Raw genomic sequence first — 24301 nt, 5'->3', positions numbered from 1 at the left:
TTATCAATGGACAAATCTGCCACAAACATGTGGATCAAACTAAAAGGAGGTTCAGCAACCCCATAGAAGAAGCAGAGGAAGAACACGACATAGAGTTTACTCCACCACAGGTGACCGAACATCAGAACCAAGTGAAGGAGAGCCCAGTCACTGTGAGCAGTCCGGACAGGCCTGAGGCACCGCAAACAGCAGACACTCAGGCCAGCGCCCAACAACCGGAGCCCCAACTCAGGTGCTCTACAAGGGAGCGTAAGCCAACAGAGAGACTTAACCTGTGATCCCAATAAGACTTTGCGGGGGGAGGTGATGTCATGTATTCAACTATCATTGTAACCCATGTATAATCTGACCTAAGTTGTACACCTTGAGAACATTGACCACAAGGGGCGAACTTGTGGGAGACACTCCTAACCTGGACTTTCAGGTATAAAAGGGGAAGCTCCACCCACCTTCATCACTTGAGGTCTTGGTAATAAAGGTAACTAGTCACAGAGTGACCTTCTCTCAAGTATGGGCCCCGTGTGCATTTATACTGTATCGTAAGGACATATCACTAACCGCACTCTGAACCATGTTAGATGGCTCTGGAAAGGTAGCCACCGCCACCGGAACCGAAATCTCATCTGCTCCCTCCCAACCAAAACCATGACTAGGACAGGCGCAGCCTGTCCACCTGTGTGCCCTCGAGTATGATGCGTGGAGGAGACTGACCGTACAGATGGAGGTGGAAAAGGTGAAAGGGAGTTATCTTCTGGACACCGGTGCCTCAAGCACCCTTTTCTATGCAGCTAACCCCGCCACCTCACCTCTGTCTAATGGGGTCCCCTACAACTTGGTGGGTTTAACAGGCACTGAACAGACTGGCTCATTCTCCATTCCGCTCTCCATTCATTTGGGTACACTCCACACTAAGTGGACTTGTGTCCTGATGAAGTGAGAGCAGGAAGGGAGAGGGATCCTGGGGACTGACTTCATCCTAAGCCACGGGAACTGAGTGGATTTAAGAAACCACAGTCTTTGGGAGTCAGTCTATATAGTCCAGGAGAGTGAGGTGATGGTTATCCAGGGAAAACAGGGAAAAGGGACGGTGTGCAACATGAAGCCAAAGGAGGGTTACGACCTTGAATCACTGGTCAGTAACACCCCGCTAGAATATCAAGAATATGTGATGAAAAACCTTGCAGCTTTTGCCACTCACAAACACGACTGGGAGAATAAACGGGGTCGAGGTTAACATAGATGGGGACCCCATGACCCGACCACAGAAACAATACAACTTCCCCAGAGAGGCGGAGGCAGACATGGAAACAGCCTTGGGTTCGCTGGTTAAATAGGGGGTATTGAGACCAATAGCTACCCATGTGAACTCTCCATTGTGGCCAGCTAAGAAACCGGACAACTCCTGGAGAGCCACGGTGGACTATCGAGTACTCAACCGTAACATCCCTGCCTGTGCAACCACTGTTGCTGCTGTCGCCGACCTCATTGGAAGTATCCCAGCCTCCGCGACCATCTTCACAGTGCTGGATATTTCCAACGGGTTCTGGTCCATACCTTTTTAAGAAGGGAAGATCAGCCCAGGTTTGCTTTTACCTTTAAAGGACAGCAATACACTTGGAACTGTCTCCCTCAGGGCTTCCACAACAGTCCCAGTATTTTCCATCAGTGTATGGCCAACTGTTTAAAGACCCCAGCAGCTTGTACAATATGTGGATGACCTGCTCCTGTTCACCGATGAGGGGGAGGAGCATGGCCCACTGCTGGCTGAGCTGCTGGAGCTGCTGAAAGATGCGTGATTTAAAGTAAACCCCAAGAAGGCACAGATCGGCCTGAAGGAAGTAAAATTCCTGGGACTGGCTGTGTGCGTTGGGGAAAGAGCCATTGACAAAGCTAGAAGGGTAGCAATGCAGAAGTTACCAGCTCCCAACACAGTAACAGGAGTAAGATCTTTTCTAGGGCTAACCGGGTACTGCAGAGATTTCATTGAGGATTATGCAGCCACCACAGCCACTCTGCTCCGACTCCTACACAAGGGAGTGGAGTAGGAATGGGACAAAGGTTGCGAGGCAGCATTTATCCAACTCAAGAAAGACCTGCAGACCATGCCATAGATGGGGGTAAATAGCTTTTCCTGGAGGTAGCAGCCAGTGGGGAGAGCCTGAGCGCAGTACTGCTCCTAGAGCGGCACGGCCGGCTGAGACCAGTGATTTACTCCTCCAGGATACTCACGGATGTGGAGAAGGGATATTCCAACTGTGAGCAGCACCTCCTAGCCACTCATTGGGCTGTGAAAAGATCACTGATCTTCACAGGGGGGTCCCCTATCACACTCCTTACCCACCATACGCCCACCCAAATGCTCCTGGACGGGAGAATCAAGGACGGGACAGTGAGCAGTGCCCGCATTGCTCGCTGGACCCTGCTCCTCTCTCAAATGGACCTAAGGGTAAAGGGTCTCTGTGAACCAAGACTCGCAGCCAACTTGATTTAACCAGGGACAGCCCACCGGTGTTCTGTAGAAGGGGTATGGAAAATTGATATAGGCTTTCGGGCTGGGTTACCCCCCACAGCCCGAGCGATCTATGTGGACGGTTCTAACACGGTATCTTCAGGTGAACGACTCACAGACTCTGTGGAGTTTATGACCCCGAGGCAGGCATTGCCCTGGCGATTAAACTCCCCAGTACTATGAGTGCCCAGCACGCTGAACTGTCTGCGGTGGTGTATGTAGTCACACAGCCCAAAGAATTCCCTACCCCATACACGATTTGCTCGGACAGTATGTTCACATGCAATTCGTGTATGGAGTACCTGGCTATCTGGTCCTGCCGCAGATATACATCCGCAGACGGGAGACCCCTGGCAATTAAGCTCCTACTGGAAAAGATCATGAAAATCAAAGGGGAGGAAGGGAATATCTACATACATGAGGTGAAGGCACATTCCACCACTGAACCACGTAGCAAGAGAAACCAGCAGGCTGACATGTTGGCCAAGCAGGGGGCCTGCACAGGCAAGCTCTGGGATCCGTATAACCCAGGACCCATCGCAGCAGTCAGGGGCAGGTAGGGACAGCTTTGCCCCCGGACCTAAAAACGGTTCAGACCCAAGACCTTGTCCTCAAAACTGTCCTGAACACGTTAGCTAAAGGGGAAAGGATAGACGGCCCGTACGGCACCGCAGCAATTGCCATTAAAGAAGGCATGCTGTTCAGGGGGGAGCAATGGGTAGTACCGCAACAACACCGGAGAGAATTCCTCCAGCTGGCCCACGAGGGTCCAGGAGCAGGACACCCTGGACCTGAGACCACTTGGCAACGAGTGGAACAGGCAGAGTGGTGGCCAGGATTCAGGGAAGACATCCGCGAGTTCTGTGCTAGCTGTCTGGTGTGCGCGGCCAACAACCCCGACCCCCAGAAAAGAAAGGTGCCGATGGGACATATCAGGAGGGTAGAGGGACCCTGGCAGTCGATTCAGATCGATTACATTGGGCCCCTATCCACTGCTGAGGGAGGCTACAAATACTGCTTAGTATTGGTGGATGTATTCACTAAATAGGTGGAAGCCTTCCCATGCCGAACAGCCACTGCCCTGGGAACAGCTAGGATCCTCGAAGGGGACCACCACAATATGTGGAGTCCGACCAAGGGAGTCACTTCACCGGACAGGTGATGCAGGAGACCCTTAAGGTACTTGGCATCAAAGGAAAATGACATGTCGCCCACAACCCGCAGTCATCCGGGCCTGTGGAGCATTTAAACCGTCCCATTAAAGAAAGGCTGCGCAAAGAGACAGGGGACTCATCCAAAGGGTGGGTAAAGGTCCTACCACTAGTCCTCATGGGGATACGGGCCAGCCAGTCAAAGAGCATGGGGTACTCCCCGTACGAGCTATTGACCGGCAGAGCTATGCGAACCCCCACCCATGTGTCAGCCTCGGTACTCACGGAAGGTCAGCCTAGGGAAGCGAACCTGGACAGCTTTGTCAGGAATTTGTTTGAACACCTTAAATAAATTCACTGGCAGGCTGCTAACAACATGGGAAAACAGCATCGGAGCAACCGACTGCTGCTAGAGCCCTGCAAACACCATGAATGGGAGATAGGGGACCAGGTTATGGTGAGGAACTATGCTAGAGTAGGGGTCTTTGAGGCATTGTACATGGGACCGTACCACATTGTCGACAAGGCAAGCCCCATGGTCTATGCATAAAATTGTCCCGCCGAACAAAGTGGTTCCACATAAATCAGTGCAAACTTTTCAGCAGCTAAACGTAAGGGACAGCCAAAAACTGTAAACCTTACTAAAGACAGGGACCCCCAGCCAACAGCCCCCAACTGTGGAAATCCCACAGGGGATGTGGAAGACCTACAAGCTGCACCGAGAGGGGCAGTGGACTGTGTTACTGGAGGAGCTGTCCCCCCAATCATTTGGGACTCGGACGCACCCCCAGCAGCCGGAGCCTTAAGAAGGACTCCCCACACACCACGGCCAAAGACACCATGGTTACCGGCGCCTCAATTTAAATGGTTCAGCCCCGGGAAAGAGACCAGCCCGCGTGCAGGGACACCCAGCCGGTAGCCTCGGGCAACAAGGGATCCCCCAGAAGAGATAGCGGTGGACCAGCCACCAAGTGAGAGTCTCCAGCCCGTAGCCCTCAACCAGGCAGAACAACCCCCAGGGGAAGAAACAAACCAAGCAGCCACCCCCAAAGGAGCGGTGTGCTGTAACACCAGAGGGGATGCTCCCCCGATCGTGTGGGACTCAAATCCATGTCCGGTCAGGACTCTCCGGATTAGGTGGTGTAGGCCGACCGATTACCAACCTCGCTGGACACCCAGCGGAAGAAGAAGAAAGAAAGAAGGCAGGAGTTAACCTGGCCACCCGGAGATGGGTGGCAGATGTACATATATAGTATGACATGAATTTGTATGTTTAGTCATTTAGAGTAGTGTAAGATTGTCTGTGTAATGATAAATATAAATATGTATTAGAAATTGGAGTAAGGAAAGGAATCTACCTGTGCGGCTATTAAAAGAGGCACAGACCGGGTAATCCCCGGGAGTAAGAAGAATTTACCGGTATGGCTATTAAGGAAGCACCAGTAATATAAGAACCAAACGACTGTGAGATAAAGTTAAAAGCAGACATCAGTCCACAAGGAATTGAGTAAGACAGCCTGTCAATTAAAGACTATGAGCCCAATTTGGAACTCGGTCACCTTTGTCAAGCCAGAGAACTTTCTCAGGGCTAGACAATCTGTTTTATGTGCCCCTACAGGAAAGAGAGCAGCATGAGAAGGATCCTGTTCCTGCTCGCCCTGATAAGGATGAGCAGCAGCGACCGAGGAGAAGTGGAAGAATCCCTCTTTTACGGATGTTCAGGAGGAAGAGCACCGATCATAACCGCTGGGGGTGGCACCCCAGGCGTGGAAGAACTCGTCGTTTACGCCCACGATGGAAGATGGCCAGAGTGGCTGGGATCTAACTCTACCTGCTACTCCAGCCAGGAAGGTTTTACCTATGGAGAGGCCTCAGTTCCATGCCCCTGGATATGGATCATCGCTGCCCGAATCAGTGTTACAGAGGGAAAACGTGTATGTTCGACTTGCAAAGGAAACATTCCCCTGGAAAGATGGTGGTGGCTCAGAAAACTCAGCAAGGACGCATGGGACCAGGAATCGAACTGGGAAAGACTCGGTAATGATACGTACCGCACCATCACGGGGACACGGGGAGGAGTAACAGTGTATTGGGACAAATGGTGGGAATCCGAACAAGGAATTTATGTTTGCATGTGGGGATCAGAGAGTATTTGTCCCACAGGCATATCGATCGCCTTCGCCAGGCATGGCAAGATGAAGGGGAAGGGATGGGGTGGGATTCTAGCCTACAAAGGTGCGCAGTCCCACACTCCCCACTCCCCACTCCCAATTAATGTCACCGAACTAAGAGCACACATTAAGAAACCCCTGCCCACAACCCCGCTAATACGCACAGTAATAGAAAGGTGTCCTACCAACAACAAGGGACCTAGAAATGGATTAGTATTGGTACCGACCGAAAAGGTGTTATACCAGGGGGACATTACGCAGTAGCTTCAGTAATATTAAATCTTATCAAGGTACATCTACCTGCATGGTGCCCGAAGGAAACAGAGCTGCTATACCAGGCCCTACTTAGAGACATGTTTAAGAAATGTTTAAGTAATTTTATGTTAGACTTTGGAAATGTAGACAAAGCAGACCTATACACCCTAGACACTAGGGATACCATGGGCTCAGGAAGACCTAGAAGGGGAATCATTAAATAACGTTTTTACGACCTACAATACAGCATCCTCTGTAATAAATAGCCTATATGACATAGAACTGCAAACACAGATAAATAGTTTCATGACCCAATTGAGAAAAATCCTGAAACAGGAGAACACCGTAGTAGGTTTAAAACTACACGAGGACCAGGCTATTACTGTCCATTTAAAAGAAATAGTGGCTGAGCTGGAAAAACATGCACAGACAGTGAATGCACTCATACGAGAGGATAGAAACGCTTCTGACCAGGCTGCACAGAACGAGGTGTGTGGACTATATGGGGCATGGTTGTTGGGCGAGGGCCGCAACAACCTGGAGGATTTAAAACAAGGTGTAGTCCCCTCTTAGATCAGGAACAAGCACCTCGCAGCCCTCCACCCATACAGCAATTCACGAAGCCCATGCCAGCTCTGCCTAGCCTCTGAAGCCTACCCTGTCCCAGTAGACTGTGGTAAATCTAACCACACCATTATGGGAATAGTATTAAGGATGCTGGTCATGGGTGGGACAGCCGGGTGGAGAATATTGAAGTTATTCAGGGAGGTGCACTCATCCGTTTCGCAGCGGTCCCACACTGGGCCCAAGTTTCCACACGATAAAAAACGGGCGCCCCTCCGAGTTGGGCGCCCGTTTTTCACGCCTCAAACGGCGCCGGAAAGAAAACGCGTGATTCGAGAGCGCCCTGCAGCTCCATGTCTGTTTGGCGCGGCGCCCAGGGGGCGGAGCCTACCATCGCGCCGATTTTGTAAGTGGGAGGGGGCGGGTACCATTTAAATTAGTTTTTTTCCTGCCGGCAACCCTGCACGTGCGCGTTGGAGCGTTCGCGTACGCGCAGTGTGAAGGAAACATTGGCACTCGGCCATTTTTGTAGTTCTTTGTAGCTGTTTAATTTTTGAACATTTTTTAATAAAAGCACATTGCCATCAGCACATCAGCACTGAGGCTTCTTGCAGCAGGGAGAAGGCCGCAGGAAGCCTCAGAAAGTTGAGGCAGTCGTTTCCCTACTCCCCCCCCCGCGGGAACGAACGGCTTCTTCCTCCCCCCCCCCCGCGGGAACGAACGGCTTCCCCCCCCCCCCCGCGGGAACGAACGGCTCCCTCCCCCCCCCCCCGCGGGAACGAACGGCTGCCTCCTTCCATCCCCACCCCCCGCAGAATTCTCCCTGGCTGAAGCACTTTCACACAGGTAGGAAGATGGTTTATTTAATCTTTTCTTTGCTTATAAATGTTTATTCAGGTTGGATTTATTTGTATAATATTTGTATAAGTATAACTAAGGATTTATTGTAGAATTTAATGACTTCCCTTCCCCCCCTCCCCCCCCCCCCCCACCTCGTTCTGGAGCCTAATTTGTAACCTGCGCCTGATTTTTTAATGTGTGGAACAGGTTTTTTCAGTTCTACAAAAATCTTCACTTGCTCCATTCTACTTTAGTTTGGAGTACGTTTTCACTGTGGAAACTTTGAAATCAGGCGTCAGTGGCCGGACACGCCCCCTTTTGAAGAAAAAAATTCTGTTCCAAAGTGGAACTGTTCTACCTGACTAGAACTGCAGAAAAAAAAATGTGGAGAATTGCGATTTCTAAGATAGTCCGCTCTCCACCAGTTGCTCCTAAAAATCAGGAGCAAATCATGTGGAAACTTGGGCCCTATGTCATAAAATGGGAGCACGCTGTAACGGGTACTGACCTCTCTGAGTGCCTGGGCCGGGGTGCACACATAATACTGTGTCCCCAGTACTTGAGTGCCCATTCAAAGTCACAGTGTGGGTTTGAAGCTGCTGGTGCACAGCCTATTAACTGCACCATGGAAGTAATGACACAAGACCAAGTCCCTCCACAGGTAGTATACATAGGGGGTGGGACATATTGTGTCACCACCAGTGTGCCCCACTACCAACATGGACATTTCTGGTGTCCGGTAAGTGACAGCAGTTTTTGCTTCAAACCTGAGGCATCAGTTCAAGTGGCCCAGGAACAGATTGTCCCCATTCCTGAACCCTCCACTGTCCACCTCACTGTGAAGGAAAACATTACAAACCTGCAGGATTATGTTGTACATTTTTGCTATGCAATTCTCCCTCTACCCAAACATCTTACCGCTCTGCTAAAAGCTGTAATTATCTCACAAAAACACTTGTATACTCTTGAACAAAAAACAATTGAGATAGGGAAGAAGATTCTCGAGATCACCATTCCGCCTTGGTGGGACCTTTTCAGAAATACAGAAGTCCCAGTCTGGATCCGAATCGCTTCCCACACTTTAGTTATCTGTCAACTCAAAATGATTCTTTACCGATGGTGTCTCACTTGCCAAGTGAAACACAAAGGCCAACAGGTCAGGCACCAAAGGGTGCTGTACGCTCCTTGGCTGAACTTGGGAATCGCGCAGGGAGGGGTGACACCATACTACCATGTTTAACTTATGTTTGATTTTATCTGCTGTAAACTGCAAAATATCGAGTGTTGTAAGAGTGTTACTCAAAATGTTTTGACTATGTAACTTTATTTTACTGAACTTAAAATATGTTTAACTCTGGACCTTTATGTTACCTGAGAATGTGTTTGACTATGTGCTTTTACTTTACTTTACTTAAAGTTGTGTTTGACTGTATACCTTTATTTTACTGTGAAAAACCGAGTAAAAGAGGGACAACCGAACTGTATAACCGAACTGCTATAACCAAACTGTAACGACTGTATTCGCCTGTAAATTGCATTGCATTTCAACGGGGGATGCAGGGTGATGTTGAGCTAGTATAAATGCAGGGAAGGTTGTCTCTGGAGCAGGAATTTTGCTTACCTTGATAGACACTCAAGAGTGTGGAGTGTCAACAAGGGGGACTGAAGGAGGTGCAAAAGTCACAAGAACCATCCCCCCCTCAGTGTTTGGGCTCATTCAAAAGGAAATTTAATTTGGGACTACCTACCGAAAAGTTTAGAACCCTAAATTGCTTATGGAAGAAACTACGAACTTTAATAGAATTTTGGATTTTAAAAGACAAATTCAAGGCTGTGGGCGGGCCTAAGGAACTAGCAGGAGACAACCTGATTAAGAGAGGCTACCTGGGTGTGAGGGCTAAGTTAACCTGTCTGGAGACATGAGTATTCAAGAATCCTTCTCCACAAGAAACATTAACATCACAAAATCACCTAGAGATAGCTACCCATCAACATGGGTCTGGAAAACCATTTCAGCATATACAACACAAAGAGGCCCAATCCAGCCTGTATGCGAAAACTAAGCACAAAAGGACATTGCAATTACCAAACTAATATTTCCATCAGGAAACAGTTTTCGAACATCAACTCACCCAAAACATATCAACTTTTAATGAGCCCACCAAAATATTACAAAGAAGAGCCAAGCCCGCCAAATTTATACAAAGGATTCTGAAGATTTGGCGCCAAGATTAGAACCACTGAAATCGTATAAATGTCCCCTGTTTTCAACAGAGGGTATGTCATACTTGAGTATACAACCGAGACCACGCTTGTGTCATCACGACAAGGAGAGAATCCAACGCGACAGTTGTAAACTAACTTCACCAGCCTCAAAGTCCTGAAGGAAGGAAGAACATCACCATCGTGGCAGCAACTGACCACAGTCAATGTGGTATCAATGGAAAACCACCACGATCGACCAAACTCGAACAAAACTCCAACGGGAAAAAAACGAAGAATCGAAAAGTTTCCACTGTGCAATCTAATCCTGACCTACCGACGGGTAAAACATTACCTAAAAGACCGTAGAAACCTACTTCTAACCAAAGAAAATGGGCACTTACCTCATAGATCCAAAACGCGCCTTACGCAACAACGGATTCAACCCAACTGAAGACTGCGCAGCAAGAAGTCTACTCCGACGTTCGGGGTACGACAAGCAGACCCGACTGCATCCAGCGAACCCCGAAACCGCAATCTACCGTTAACTGTCAAAAGAATTGGTAAGCATTGTCCCTGCCTGCCCTGGAGTGTAACCTAGCTAGAATTAGGTATTGGGAGGTGGGAGGTATAATTTTACTGTAACCCCCTTTGAATGTGTAATGTATGGTTCTTTATTAGAGTGATTATAAGTTTGACCTTGTACCTTTCCTTGTATTGTCCCTTATTAGAACAATTGTAAGTTTGGCCTTGTATTTTCTTACTAGAATAATAAGCTTGTATTCCCTTGACTGTAATAAAACAAAGTTCTTTTGCATAAAACCAGTGTCCTTTGCACTTTTGTCACACCCCGCAAATAAATCCAGAGTCTAGAACCCAAGGGAGTGGGAGCGATTCGAACTGCTCAAGTTGGTCAGAAGGGAACCTGACCCCCTCACAGAGACCACCCCTTTACACCACCTCTCCCGACGGGGTTGCTCACACGCAGCCTAACATGCTGAGGTGAAATGCAGAAGTCGGTGGATTGGAGCCGGCTTCCTGACAAACTCACACTTTTCCAGGATTTTACCCCTCTCTGACACCAAAACCCACCTGTTCACCAATATTACATTTCCCCAATAGATCAAATCTTAGAGATTTACTCAAATCCTTTCAGATGATAACTAAACTAGATGAAGCTCTTAATGTCTATAACTTAATTGGATTTTTCAAAGACATTTGATCAAGTTCCAATATTTAAGGCTTTTAAAGAAATTAATAGCACATTAGCTAACTGGATTGTAACCTGGCTTGGCAGTGGAAAACAGCAAGTAATGATAAATTCACAAAAGAGTGAATGGCGAAGTTCTATAATGATCTATTCTGGACTGTGTATATTGTACTTCATAGGGTGGCAGCTGTGGCTCAGTTGTCAGCACCCTCAGCTCTGAGTCAGAAGGTTGTGGGTTCAAGTTCCATGCTATGAGTGACCAGAGCAAGATTGAGTTTCAAATTAAGATGGAGGGTGAGAAAGTTGGATCTCTAACCAGCGTACTAAGTTTAAATAAAGGAGACTCTGAAGGTATAATGGCAGAGCTGGCTAAAGTGGACTGGGAAAACAGATTGAAGTGTGGGATGGTTGAAGAACAGTGCTGTACATTTAAAGAGATAATTCACAACTCTCAAGAAAAATATATTCCAGTAAGGAGGAAAGGGTGCAAGAGAAAAGAAAGCCATCCGTGGCTAAATAAAAAAATAAAGGACAGATCCGATTAAAAACAAGGGCGAACAAAGTGCCAAAACTAGTAGGGAGGACAGAAGATTGGGAGGCTTTTAAAAGCCAGCAAAGAATGACTAAAAAAATGATTAAGAAAGGAAAGATGGTCGATGAAGGTAAACTAGCACAAAATATAAAAACAGATCAAGACTCCAGAATGGTATGTTGCCTCCCTGGTGCAAGGGTCAAGGATATCTCAGAGCAGCTGCAGGACATTTTGGAGGGGGAGGGTGAACAGCCAGTTGTCACAGTGCATATAGGTACCAACGTTACAGGTAAAAAACGGGATGAGGTCCTGAAGCTGAATTTAGGGAGCAAGGAGTTAAATTAAAAAGTAGGACCTCAAAAGTAGTAATCTCAGGATTGCTACCAATGCAACGTGCTAGTCAGAATAGGAATTGCAGGATAGCTCAGATGAATACGTGGCTTGAGGAGTGGTGCAGAAGGGAGGGATTCAAATTCCTGGGACATTGGAACTGGTTCTGGGGGAGGTGGGGCCAGTACAAATCGGACGGTCTGCACCTGGGCGGGACGAGAACCGATGTCCTAGGGGAAGTGTTTGCTAGTGCTTTTGGGGAGGGGTTAAAATATTATGGCAGGGAGATGTGAATCTATGCAGGGAGACAGAGGGAAGTAGTATGGGGTAGAAGCAAAAGATAGAAAGAAGAAAAGTAAAAGTGGAGGGCAGAGAAACCCATGGCAAAAAGCAAAAAGGGGCACATTGCAGCAAAATTCTAAAGGGGCAAAGTGTGGTAAAAAGACAAGCCTGAAGGTTCTGTGCCTCAATAAGAGGAGTATTCATAATAATGTGTATGAATTAACTACACAGGCAGCAATGAACAAATATGATACAATTGGCATCACGGAGACATGGCTCCAGGGTGACCAAGGCTGGGAACTCAACATCCAGGGTATTCAACATTCAGGAAGGATAGACAGAAAGGAAAAGGAGGTGGGGTAGAGTTGATGGTTAAAGAGGAAATTAACGCAATAGTAAGGAAGGATATTAGCTTGGATGATGTGGAACCTGTATAGGTGGAGCTGCGGAATACCAAAGGGCAGAAAACGCTAGTGGGAGTTGTGTACAGACCACCAAACATTGGTAGTGAGGTTGGGGACAGCATCAAACAAGAAATTAGGGATGCGTGCAATAAAGGTACAGCAGTTATCATGGGCAACTTTAATCTACATATAGCTTGGGCTAATCAAACTGGTAGCAATACGGTGGAGGAGGACTTCCTGGAATGTAATAGGGATGGTTTTCTAGACCAATATGTCGAGGAACCAACTAGAGGGCTGGCCATCCGAGACTGGGAGATGTGTAATGAGAAAAGACTAATTAGCAAACTTGTTGTGCGAGGTCCCTTGGGGAAGAGTGACCATAATATGGTAGAATTCTTTATGAAGATGGAGAGTGACACAGTTAATTCAGAGACGAGGCTCCTGAACTTAAGGAAAGGTAACTTCGATGGTATGAGACGGAAATTTGCTAGAATGATACTTAAAGGGGTGATGGTGGATAGGCAATGGCAAACATTTAAAAATCATATGGACGAACTTCAACAATTGTACATCCCTGTCTGGCATAAAAATTAAACAGTGAAGGTGGCTCAACCATGGCTAACAAGGAAAATTAAGGATAGTGTTAAATCCAAGGAAGAGGCATATAAATTGGCCAAGAAAGCAGCAAACCTGAGGACTGGGAGAAATTTAGAATTCAGCAGTGGAGGACAAAGGGTTTAATTAGGAGGAAGAAAATAGAGTATGAGAGGAAGCTTGCAGGGAACATAAAAACTGACTGCAAAAGCTTCTATAGATATGTGAAGAGAAAAGAATGACTGAAGACAAATGTAGGTCTCTTGCAGTCAGATTCAGGTGAATTTATAATGGGGAACAAATAAATGGCAGACCAGTTGAACAAATACTTTGGTTCTGTCTTCACGAAGGAAGACACAAATAACCCTCCGGAAATACTAGGGGACCGAGGGTCTAGTGAGAAAGACGAATTGAAGGAAATCCTTATTAGGCGGGAAATTGTGTTAAGGAAATTGATGGGATTGAAGGCCGATAAATCCCCGGGGCCTGATAGTCTGCATCCCAGTGTACTTAAAAAAATGGCCCTAGAAATAGTGGATGCATTGGTGGTCATTTTCCAACAGTCTATCGACTCTGGATCAGTTCCTATGGATTGGAGGGTAGCTAATGTAACACCACTTTTTTTCAAAAGGGAGGGAGAGAGAAAATGGGGAATTTTTGACTGGTTAGCCTGACATCAGTAGTGGGGAAAATGTTGGAATCAATTATTAAAGATGAAATAGCAGCGCATTTGGAAAGCAGTGACAGGATCGGTCCAGGTCAACATGGATTTATGAAAGGGAAATCACGCTTGACAAATCTTCTAGAATTTTTTGAGGATGTAACTAGTAGAGTGGACAAGGGAGAACCAGTGGATGTGGTGTATTTGGACTTTCAAAAGGCTTTTGACAAGGTCCCACACAAGAGATTGGTGTACAAAATCAAAGCACATGGTATTGGGGGTAATGTATTGATGTGGATAGAGAACTGGTTGGCAGACAGGAAGCAGAGAGTCGGGATAAATTGATCCTTTTCAGAATCCCAGGCAGTGACTAGTGGGGTGCCACAGGACTCAGTGCTGGTACTCCAGCTATTTACAATATACATTAATGATTTAGATGAAAGAATTGAGTGTGATATCTCCATGTTTGCAGATTACATTAAACTGGGTGGCGGTGTGAGCTGTAAGGAGGACGCTAAGCGGCTGCAGATTGAATTTGACAGTTTGGGTGAGTAGGCAAATGCATGGCAGATGCAGTATAATGTGGATAAATGTGAGGTTATCCACTTTGGTGGCAAAAACATGAAGGCAGAATATTATCTGAGGCTGATTAGGAAAAGGGGAGGTGCAACGAGACCTGGGTGTCATGGTACATCAGTCATTGAAAGTTGGCATGCAGGTACAGCAGGCAGTGAAGAAGGCAAATGGTATGTTGGCCTTCATAGCTAGGGGATTTGAGTATAGGAGCAGGAAGGTCTTACTGCACGTACAGGGCCTTGGTGAGGCCTCACCTGGAATATTGTCTTGAGCTTTTGTCTCTTAATCTGAGGAAGGACGTTCTTGCTATTGAGGGAGTGCAGCGAAGGTTCACCAGAATGATTCTGGGATGGCAGGACTAACATATGAGAAGGGACTGGATCGACTGGGCCTGTATTCACTGGAGTTTAAAGGGATGAGAGGGGGTCTCATGGAAACATATAACATTCTGACGGGACTGGACAGGTTAGATGCAGGAAGAATGTTCACGATGTTGGGGAAGTCCAGAACCAGGGGTCACAGTCTAAGGATAAGGTATAAGCCATTTAGGGCTGAGATGAGGAGAAACTTCTTCACTCAGAGCATTGTTAACCTGTGAAATTCCCTACCGCAGATAGTGGTTGATGCCAGTTCATTGAATATATTCAAGAGGGTGTTAGATATAGCTCTTATGGTTAAAGATCTCAAGGGGTATGGAGAGAAAGCAGGAAAGGGGTACTGAGGTGAATGATCAGCCATGATCTTATTGAATGGTGGTGCAGGCTCGAAGGGCCGAATGGCCTACTCCTGCACCTATTTTCTATGTTTCTATGTTTCTTTGTAAGAGTTTCTACAGGTATATAAAAAGAAAAGAGTGGTTAAAGTAAATGTTGGTCCCTTAGAGGACGAGGCCGGGGAATTAGTAATGGGGAACATGGAGATGGCAAAAACTCTAAACAATATTTTGTATCGGTTTTTACAGTAGAGGACACGAACGATATTCCAACAGTGGATAGTCAAAGGGCCACAGTGGGGGAGGAACGTAACACAATCACAGTCACTAAGGAGGCGGTGCTCAGTAAGATAATGGGATTAAAGACAGATAAATCCCCTGGACCAGATGGCTTGCATCCTAGGGTCTTAAGAGAGATAACGGCAGGGATTGTGGATGCTTTGGTTGTAATTCACCAAAATTCCCTGGACTCTGGGGAGGTCCGAGCAGATTGGAAAACTGCAAATGTAATGCCCCTATTCAAAAAAAGAGGCAGACAAAAAGCAGGAAACTATGGACCAGTTAGCCTAACATCTGTGGTTGGGAAAATGTTGGAGTCCATTATTGAAGAAGCAGTAACAGGACATTTCGAAAAACAAAATTCGGTCAGGCAGAGTCAGCATGGATTTATGAAGTGGAAGTCATGTTTGACAAATTTGCTGTAATTCTTTGAGGATGTAACGAACAGGGTGGATAAAGGGGAACCAGTGGATGTGGTGTATTTGGACTTCCAGAAGGCATTTAACAAGGTGCCACACAAAAGGTTGCTGCACAAGTTAAAAGTTCACAGGGTTGGAAGTAATATATTAGCATGAATAGAGGATTGGCTAACAAACAGAAAATAGAGCATCAGGATAAATGGTTCATTCTCTGGTTGGCAATCAGTAACGAGCGGGGTGCTGCAGGGATCAGTGCTGGGACCCCAACTATTTACAATCTATATTAACGACTTGGAAGAAGGGACTGAATGTAACGTAGCCAAGTTTGCTGATGATACAAAGATGGGAGGAAGGGCAATGTGTGAGGGTGACATAAAGAGGCTGCAGGAGGACATAGACAGGCTAAGTGAGTAGGCAAGAATTTGGCAGATGGAGTATAATGTTGGAAAGTGTGAGGTCATGCACTTCGGCAGAAAAAAATCAAAGAGCAAGTTATTATTTAAATAGAGAAAGATTGCAATGTGCTGCAGTACAGCGGGACCTGGGGGTACTTGTGCATGAAACACAAAAGGATAGTATGCAGGTACAGCAAGTGATCAGGAAGGCCAATGGAAACTTAGCCTTTATTGCAAAGGGGATGAAGTATAAAAGCAGGGAAGTCTTGCTACAGTTGTACAGGGTATTGGTGAGGCCACACCTGGAATACTGCGTGCAGTTTTGTTTTCCATATTTATGAAAGGATATACTTACTTTGGAGGCAGTTCAGAGAAGGTTCACTAAGTTGATCCCGGGAATGAGGAGGTTGACTAATGAGGAAAGGTTGAGTAGGTTGGGCCTCTACTCATTGAAATTCAGAAGAATGAGAGGTGATCTTATCGAAACGTATAACATTATGCGGGGGCTTGACAAGGTGGATGCAGAGAGGATGTTTCCACTGATGGGGGAGACTAGAACTAGAGGGCATGATCTTGGAATAAGGGGCCGCCCATTTAGAACTGAGATGAGGAAAAATTCCTTCTCTCAGAGAGTTGCGAATCTGTGGAATTCGCTGCCTCAGTGAGCTGTGGAAGCTGGGATATTAAATAAACAGTTTCTTGAGCAATGGGGGGGATGAACTAAGTCCATGATCAGATCAGCCATGATCTTATTGAATGGCGGAGCAGGCTCGATAGGCCTTATGGCCTAATCCTGCTCCTATTTCTTAAGCTCTTATGTTCTTATGTTCCAGAGACTTGAGCACAAAAATCTAGGCTGACACTCCAGTGGGAGTGCTACACTGTCGGAGGTGCTGTCTTTCTGATGAGATGTTAAACTGAGGACCCTCCTGCTCTCTCGGGTGGGCGTAAAAGATCTTATGGCACTATTTCGAACGAATGAATAATCCCAGTATCCAAGTCAATATTTATCCCTCAATTAACATCACTAAAACAGATTATCTGGTCATTATCACAATGCTGTTTGTGGGAGCTTGCTGTGCGTAAATTGGCTGATGTATTTCCTACATTACAACAGTGATGACACTTCAAAAAATATTTCATTGGCTGCAAAGGTCATGAAAGGCGCTATATAAATGCATGTCTTTCTTTACTAATCCTAAAGTTTATTGAAGACAGCGAGGATAACTTTAACCCTGAAAAACTGATGGGTTTGGGTCTGGTGGGATATAAAAACTTTCACAACCTCAAACCTGAACGCAACCTGCTTCAAACCCATCCATTTGTTTTGAACTGATGGAGGCTGATGGGAGCATGCGGACGATCAAACTACTCCCAGGAGACGGGTTGGTCATTTAAATATTTTAATGAGGCTGCATGCTTCAGATTTTATCTCCATTTTAAATTTAACCTAGCAGCTAAAGAGAGGTAAGGACTGCTGCTTGGAAGAAGTAAGTGCTTTTCCAGCACTGCTGGTGAGCCAGGAGGAGCAGGAGTGCTTCCTCCCAAATCGCAAGCAAAGCTGTTTCTCCCCCCACACGATCGAACCCCCCGTGCTCAGTACGACCCCATAAAAGGACAAAGAGTGCTAAAAAAACAAGCCTGAAGTCTCTGTGTCTCAATGCGAGGAGCATTCGTAATAAGGTGGATGAATTAACTGTGCAGATAGCTGTTAACGGATATGATGTAATTGGGATTACGGAGACATGGCTCCAGGGTGACCAAGGCTGGGAACTCAACATCCAGGGGTATTCAATATTCTGGAAGGATGGACAGAAATAAAAAGGAGGTGGGGTAGCGTTGCAGGTTAAAGAGGAGATTAATGCAATAGTAAGGAAGAACATTAGCTTGGATGAGGTGGGATCTGAATGAGTAGAGCTGCAGAATGCCAAAAGGCACAAAATGCTAGTGGGAATTGTGTACAGACCACCAAACAGTAGCAGTGAGGTTGGGGATGGCATCAAACAGGAAAGTAGGGATGCGTGCAATAAAGATACAGCAGTTATCATGGGTTACATTAATCTGCATATAGATTGGACTAACCAAACTGGTAGCAATACGGTGGAGGAGGATTTCCTGGAGTGTATAAGGGATGGTTTTCTAGACCAATATGTCGAGGAACTAACTAGAGAGCCGGCCATCCTGGACTGGATGTTGTGTAATGAGAGAGGATTAATTAGCAATCTTGTTGTGCGAGGTCCCTTGGGGAAGAGTGACCATAATATGGTAGAATTCTTCATTAAGATGGAGGGTGACACAGTTAATTCAGAGACTAGGGTCCTGAACTTAAAGAAAAGAACTTTGATGGTATGAGACGTGAATAGGCTCAGATAGATTGGCAAATGATACTTAAAGGGTTGATGGTGGATAGGCAATGGCAGACATTTAAAGATCACATCGATGAACTTCAACAATTGTACATCCCTGTCTGGCGTAAAAATAAAATGGCGAAGGTGGCTCAACCATGGCTAACAAGAGAAATTAAGGATAGTGTTAAATCCAAGGAAGAGGCATATACATTGGCCAAAAAAGCAGCAAACCTGAGGACTGGGAGAAATGTAGAATTCAGCAGAGGAAGACAAAGGGTTTAATTAGGAGGGGGAAAATAGAGTAAGCTTGCAGGGAACATAAAAACTGACTGCAAAAGCTACTATAGATATGTAAAGAGAAAAAGATTAGTGAAGACAAATACAAGTCCCTTGCAGTCAGTCCTACAGCCTGCTGGCCCAGTACTAATGAGGCCCCGTCCTCTAATTGGACCAGGCTTCCCATCGGGATTATCGGGCAGCTGGTTGGCTGGAGAAAATGTACCCCAAAATTTGTGAATAATTTTCCCTTTTGAAACTGATAAGTTAAACTATAAAATGACAATTAATTGAAACTAAAGCACAGTTGAAGAGATAGCTCCGAGTCATGTAAGAGATATATTTATTGTATCTTCATCTACTTATTTTAAGAAATATTCAGTCGTAAAATACATAAAACCCAATCTGCTGGCATTTTTTACATCCAAATTAGTGATGAGTGATACAGTTTAGCCGATCAGCTGTTCCTTACCGTCACAGGTCCTGTTATATTCGGGATTTTCCTGCTGTTGATCTTCCAGCCTGCATTGAAATCTGTGCTGCCAGAACTCTAGGAACCAGGGATTATTAAAGTGGGATTCTGGCCGCAGCTCAAGGTAGTAATCATCGAACCATGCCACATCAGGAGATTGGAGTTTGATTGTTATGCCTCCAGCAGCTTCTCGCTGGTAGCCATCTGTCACATCATACCTATCTGCCCAGCCATCACTGTAATGCACAACAGATAAGACAGTGTTAAAAGGTCATCACAATGTGCATATATAGAGCTGCAGTAATAAATACATGGGGGGGAATTTTAACATGAAAAAACATGTGGGTTCAGGGCGAGGTTGAAGTTAAAGTTTAAAAAATCTAAATCATGACCCCAAACCGCCTCCAACCTGCCCACTTTCAAGTTTTACTCAGGCAAGACGGGGGCCCGCTGAGGCGGGTCGGCATTTTAGATATTATAATGAGGCCCTGAAGCCTCTGCTTTAAGCGGCTGTGCAGGTTTTACTGCGGCCAGCCAGGGATCCCAGGCTTCGGGCCTCCTGGTAACTGCAGCGAGGCGAGCACAGCCTCAGGGAGCAATCCTTGTGGGCCGGGAGAAGCAGGAGTGCTCCATTCTGACCACCCAAACTCACCCACCAGCAGGCCCACCCCATTGGATCACACCACAATTGAACTCCTCCTCTGGACTTGGAGACCTCCGCCACTCCTGAGCTTGGAACCCAACCCCTTGGACCTTGCCTGTTTGCTGCAACGACCTGTCCAGCGTTCCCCGCCCAACTGGAAGCCAGCCTGTCAATCGGGCGGGGAACCTGCCCAAGTCGTCACATACACACCACAACATGCAGGGGAGCTTGGTCGAGCAGTTCCCCCTGCGCTAGGCGGGCCGAAAAATTCAAAATTCAGCCCATGGCCTTTATTTTCAAATATATAGCAAACAGAAAAACCTTTGATAGTTGCTGTTAATTACATAGAATTACATAGAATGTACAGCACAGACACAGGCCATTCGGCCCAACTGATCAATGCCCGTGTTAATGTTCCACACGAGCCTATTCCCATCCCATGAACATAACCTTTCTCCTTCATGTGCTTATCTAGCTCCCCTTATATCATCTATGCTATTCATCACAACTATTTCATATAGTAGTGAGTTCTACATTCACACTGCTCTCTGGGTAAAGAAGTTTCTCTGAATCCCCTATTGGATCATGTTGTGTATCTGTAAAGCATGCACTCCCATGTTCCGGCACCAGGGAGTGCATCCCCTGAAGTCCCAAGGGATCCCAGCATCTCTTGGGAACACTATATATAAGCCGGCCCCTAAGGCCTGCTCCTCACTCTGGAGTGTCTTAATAAAGACTGAGGTCACTGTTACTTTAACCTCCTTGTGTTAGGAACACAATAACTGGCGACGAGTATATGAATCCAATGCAACGATGCAGCAAACTATGGGCATCTTGGCGAAGTTCTCGGAGGGTGAGGACTGGGAAGCCTATGTCGAACGGCTAGACCAGTACTTTGTAGCCAACGAGCTGGACGGAGAAGGAAGCGCTGCAAAAAGGAGAGCAGTCCTCCTCACGGTCTGCGGGGCACTGACCTACAGCCTCATGAAGAATCTTCTGGTTCCGGTGAAACCCACAGATAAGTCGTATGAGGAGCTGTGTACACTGGTTCGGGAGCATCTTAACCCGAGGGAGAGGGTGCTGATGGCGAGGTATCGGTTCTACACGTGCCAGCGATCTGAAGGTCAGGAAGTGGCGAGCTATGTCGCTGAGGTGAGGTGACTTGCAGGACAATGTGAGTTTGATGGCTATCTGGAGCAGATGCTCAGAGACTTTTTTGCACTGGGCATTGGCCACGAGAATATCCTACGAAAACGTTTGACTGTAGAGACACCGACCCTCAGTAAGGCCATTGCGATAGCACAGGCGTTGATGTCCACCAGTGATAACACCAAACAAATCTCTCAGCAGACAAGTGCTAGCAATGTTCATAAATTAACTGAAACTGTGTTTGCGAGCAGGAATGTACAGGGCAGAAACCACGTGTCTGCAACTGCCAGCAGGCCTCAGGTGACCCAGATGACACAGAGTCCGCAACAAAGGATGAATGAAAGGCAATTCACATCTTGTTGGTGTTGTGGAGGCTTCCATTCAGCCTATTCATGCCGCTTCAAAGGGTATGTTTGCAAGAGCTGCAGAACAATGGGGCACCTCCAACGAGCTTGCAAACGAGCTGCAAGCTCTGCAAAACCTGCTAATCACCACGTGGCAGAGGAAGATCGGTCCATGGTGGAAACTAAGCAATTTCGAGACTCAGAGAGAGGAGGCAGATGCTGAAGTACACGGGATGCGCACATTTTTGACAAAATGTCCACCAATAATGCGAAATGTAAAATTGAATGGCTTACCCGTAGCCGTGGAACTGGACACTGGCGCGAGCCAATCCATCATGAGTAAAAAGATGTTTGAGCGATTGTGGTGCAACAAGGCACTCAGACCAGCCCTGAGCCCCATCCACACGAAACTGAGAACGTACACCAAAGAGCTCATCACTGTCCTGGGGAGTGCCATGGTCAAGGTCACCTACGAGGGCACGGTGCACGAACTGCCACTCTGGATTGTCCTGGGCGATGGCCCCACACTGCTTGGAAGGAGCTGGCTGGGCAAAATCCGCTGGAACTGGGATGACATCCGAGCGCTATCACATGTCGATGAGGTCTCATGTACCCAGGTTCTGAACAAATTTCCTTCCCTTTTTGAGCCAGGCATTGGAAACGTTTCCGAGGCGAAGGTGCGGATCCACTTGGTCACAGAGGCACGACCCATTCACCACAAGGCGCGAGCGGTATCTCACATGATGAGGGAGAGAGTGGAAATCGAGCTGAACAGACTGCAATGCGAGGGCATCATCTCCCCAGTGGAATTCAGCGAGTGGGCCAGCCCGATTGTTCCAGTACTCAAAAGTGATGGCACGGTCAGGACTTGTGGCGATTATAAAGTAATTATTAATTGTTTCTCGCTACTGGACCAATACTCACTACCTAAGGCAGACGACCTATTTGTGACGCTGGCAGGAGGTAAGACGTTCACCAAGCTCGACCTGACTTCGGCCTGCATGACGCAGGAGCTGGAGGAGTCTTCGAAGGGCCTCACCTACATCAACACGCACAAGGGACTGTTCATCTACAACAGATGCCCGTTTGGAATTCGGTCGGCTGCAGTGATCTTCCAGAGAAACATGGAGAGCCTACTCAAGTCAGTACCACGCATGGTAGTTTTTCAGGATTGTAAAGTCCTGTCCCCTCAGTACAGATTCACACGAGGCATGTAGTGAAGTCAAGGTCACTCTGGACCTGCACATTTAATTCACAGCTCTGGAATGCTGCACTTGCCTGAGACCTGTGCTTATATACCTGTCTCTTGCAAGTGCACCACCAGTGGTAAGGTATGCTGGTGGTTACAGGTCATATCTTATTACAGTCATGTATAGCATGTTGGGATACAGTTATATATAATAATGTAAGATACATGACATCACCCTCCCCCAAGGTCTTATTGTCTTTATAAGTTCAGTTTCTCAGGTGGTCTATGCTCTCGCATGGAGCATCTGAGTTGTGGTTCAGTTGTTTGCCTTGGTGTCTGTTTTTCTTTGGGTATGGTTGCTGGTATCTTGCCTGGGCTGTCTGTTTCGATTGGTGTGATTGTTGTTGACTCGTCTGGGCTGTCTATTGGGATTTCCCTTTCCTCTGGTTGTTCCCTCTGTCTGTCCACCAGGTGTGGTGCGAGTTCCACATTGTCGTCTGCCTCTGGTTCCGCAGTGTTGTTGGTAAATCTGCTTTTGATTTGGTCTACATGCCTCCGGCAGGTTTTGCCATTGTCCATTTGTACTACCAGTAGCCTGTTTCCCTCCTTGCCTGTTACTGTCCCTGCAAGCCATTTGGGACCCCTGCCATAGTTTAGTACAAACAATTTGTCCCCTATCTCATTTCATCTCCCCCTCGAATTTCTGTCATGGTACTCAGTCAGCTTACGGCGCTTTGCCTCAACAATTTCGTGCATGTCTGGGAGAATTAATGAGAGCTTTGTTTTTAAAGTCCTTTTCATCAACAGTTGTGCGGGGGGGGGGGATCCCGGTCAGTGAGTGCGGACGAGATCTGTATGCCAACAGCAGTCGCGACAGGCGACCTTGCAGCGTGGGACCTTGGATTTTAATGATTTGCACTGCTCTCTCCGCCTGGCCATTGGAGGCCAGCTTGAACGGTGCTGTCTTGACGTGATTTATGCCGTGGTCAATAATAAAGTCTTGGAATTCTACGCTGGTGAAGCACGGACCATTGTCACTGACCAATATGTCAGGGATTCTGTGCGTTGCAAACATGGTTGCGAGGCTCTCCACAGTGGTGGAGGTTGTGCTCGAGTTTAAAATGGTGCATTCGATCCACTTTGAAAATGCATCTACATCTACGAGGAACATTTTTCCCATGAATGGGCCCGCATAGTCTATGTGCACCCGCGACCACGGTTTGGTAGGCCAGGGGCTCAGTGGAGCCTCCCTGGGGCATTGCTGAGTTGGGCACAAATGGTGCACCCTCGGACGCAGAGCTCCAAGTCCGCATCAATACCAGGCCACCAGACGTGGGATCTGGCTATGGCCTTCATGAGAACGATCCCCGGGTGCTCGCGGTGGAGCTCCCGGACAAATGTCTCTCTGCCTCGCAGAGGCATGACTACTCAGCTGCCCCACATCAGGCATTCTGCTTGTAGTGATAGCTCATGCATGAGCCTGTGAAAGGGTTTTAATTCCTCGGGGCAGGCATCGCGAGCCTCTGCCCAGTCACCAGTTAGGACACATCTGTTTACTAAGGATAACGTGGGGTCGCTGGCCGTCCAGGCTCTGATTTGGCGAGCTGTCATGGGCGAACCTGTGGACTCAAAGGCATTGATTGCCATGACTATCTCACAGTCCTGTTCGTCAGACCCTTCCGTGGTCGCCAGGGGTAGCCTGCTGAGCGCGTCGGTATAGTTGTCTGTGACTGGTCTGTGCCTTATGGTATAGTCGTAGGACGCCAGCATGAGTGCCCACCGTTGAATTCGCGT

At 47.1% G+C, this 24301-nt stretch overlaps 1 protein-coding gene across 1 annotated transcript in view; it reads right to left on the bottom strand.

The window, feature by feature from the left end:
- The window catches only part of grm5b (glutamate receptor, metabotropic 5b), a 929621-nt gene that overhangs the window by 304298 nt on the left and 601022 nt on the right, over window positions 1-24301 (bottom strand). Inside the window, exon 3 of the mRNA XM_070892001.1 lies at window positions 19183-19418. Coding sequence (XP_070748102.1) covers window positions 19183-19418 — 236 coding nt within the window. The remainder of the gene's footprint in view (window positions 1-19182; window positions 19419-24301) is intronic.

Source organism: Pristiophorus japonicus, chromosome 10 (assembly GCF_044704955.1).
Source record: "Pristiophorus japonicus isolate sPriJap1 chromosome 10, sPriJap1.hap1, whole genome shotgun sequence".
Lineage (NCBI taxonomy): Eukaryota > Metazoa > Chordata > Chondrichthyes > Pristiophoridae > Pristiophorus > Pristiophorus japonicus.
This window is presented reverse-complemented; position numbering and strand designations above follow the sequence as displayed.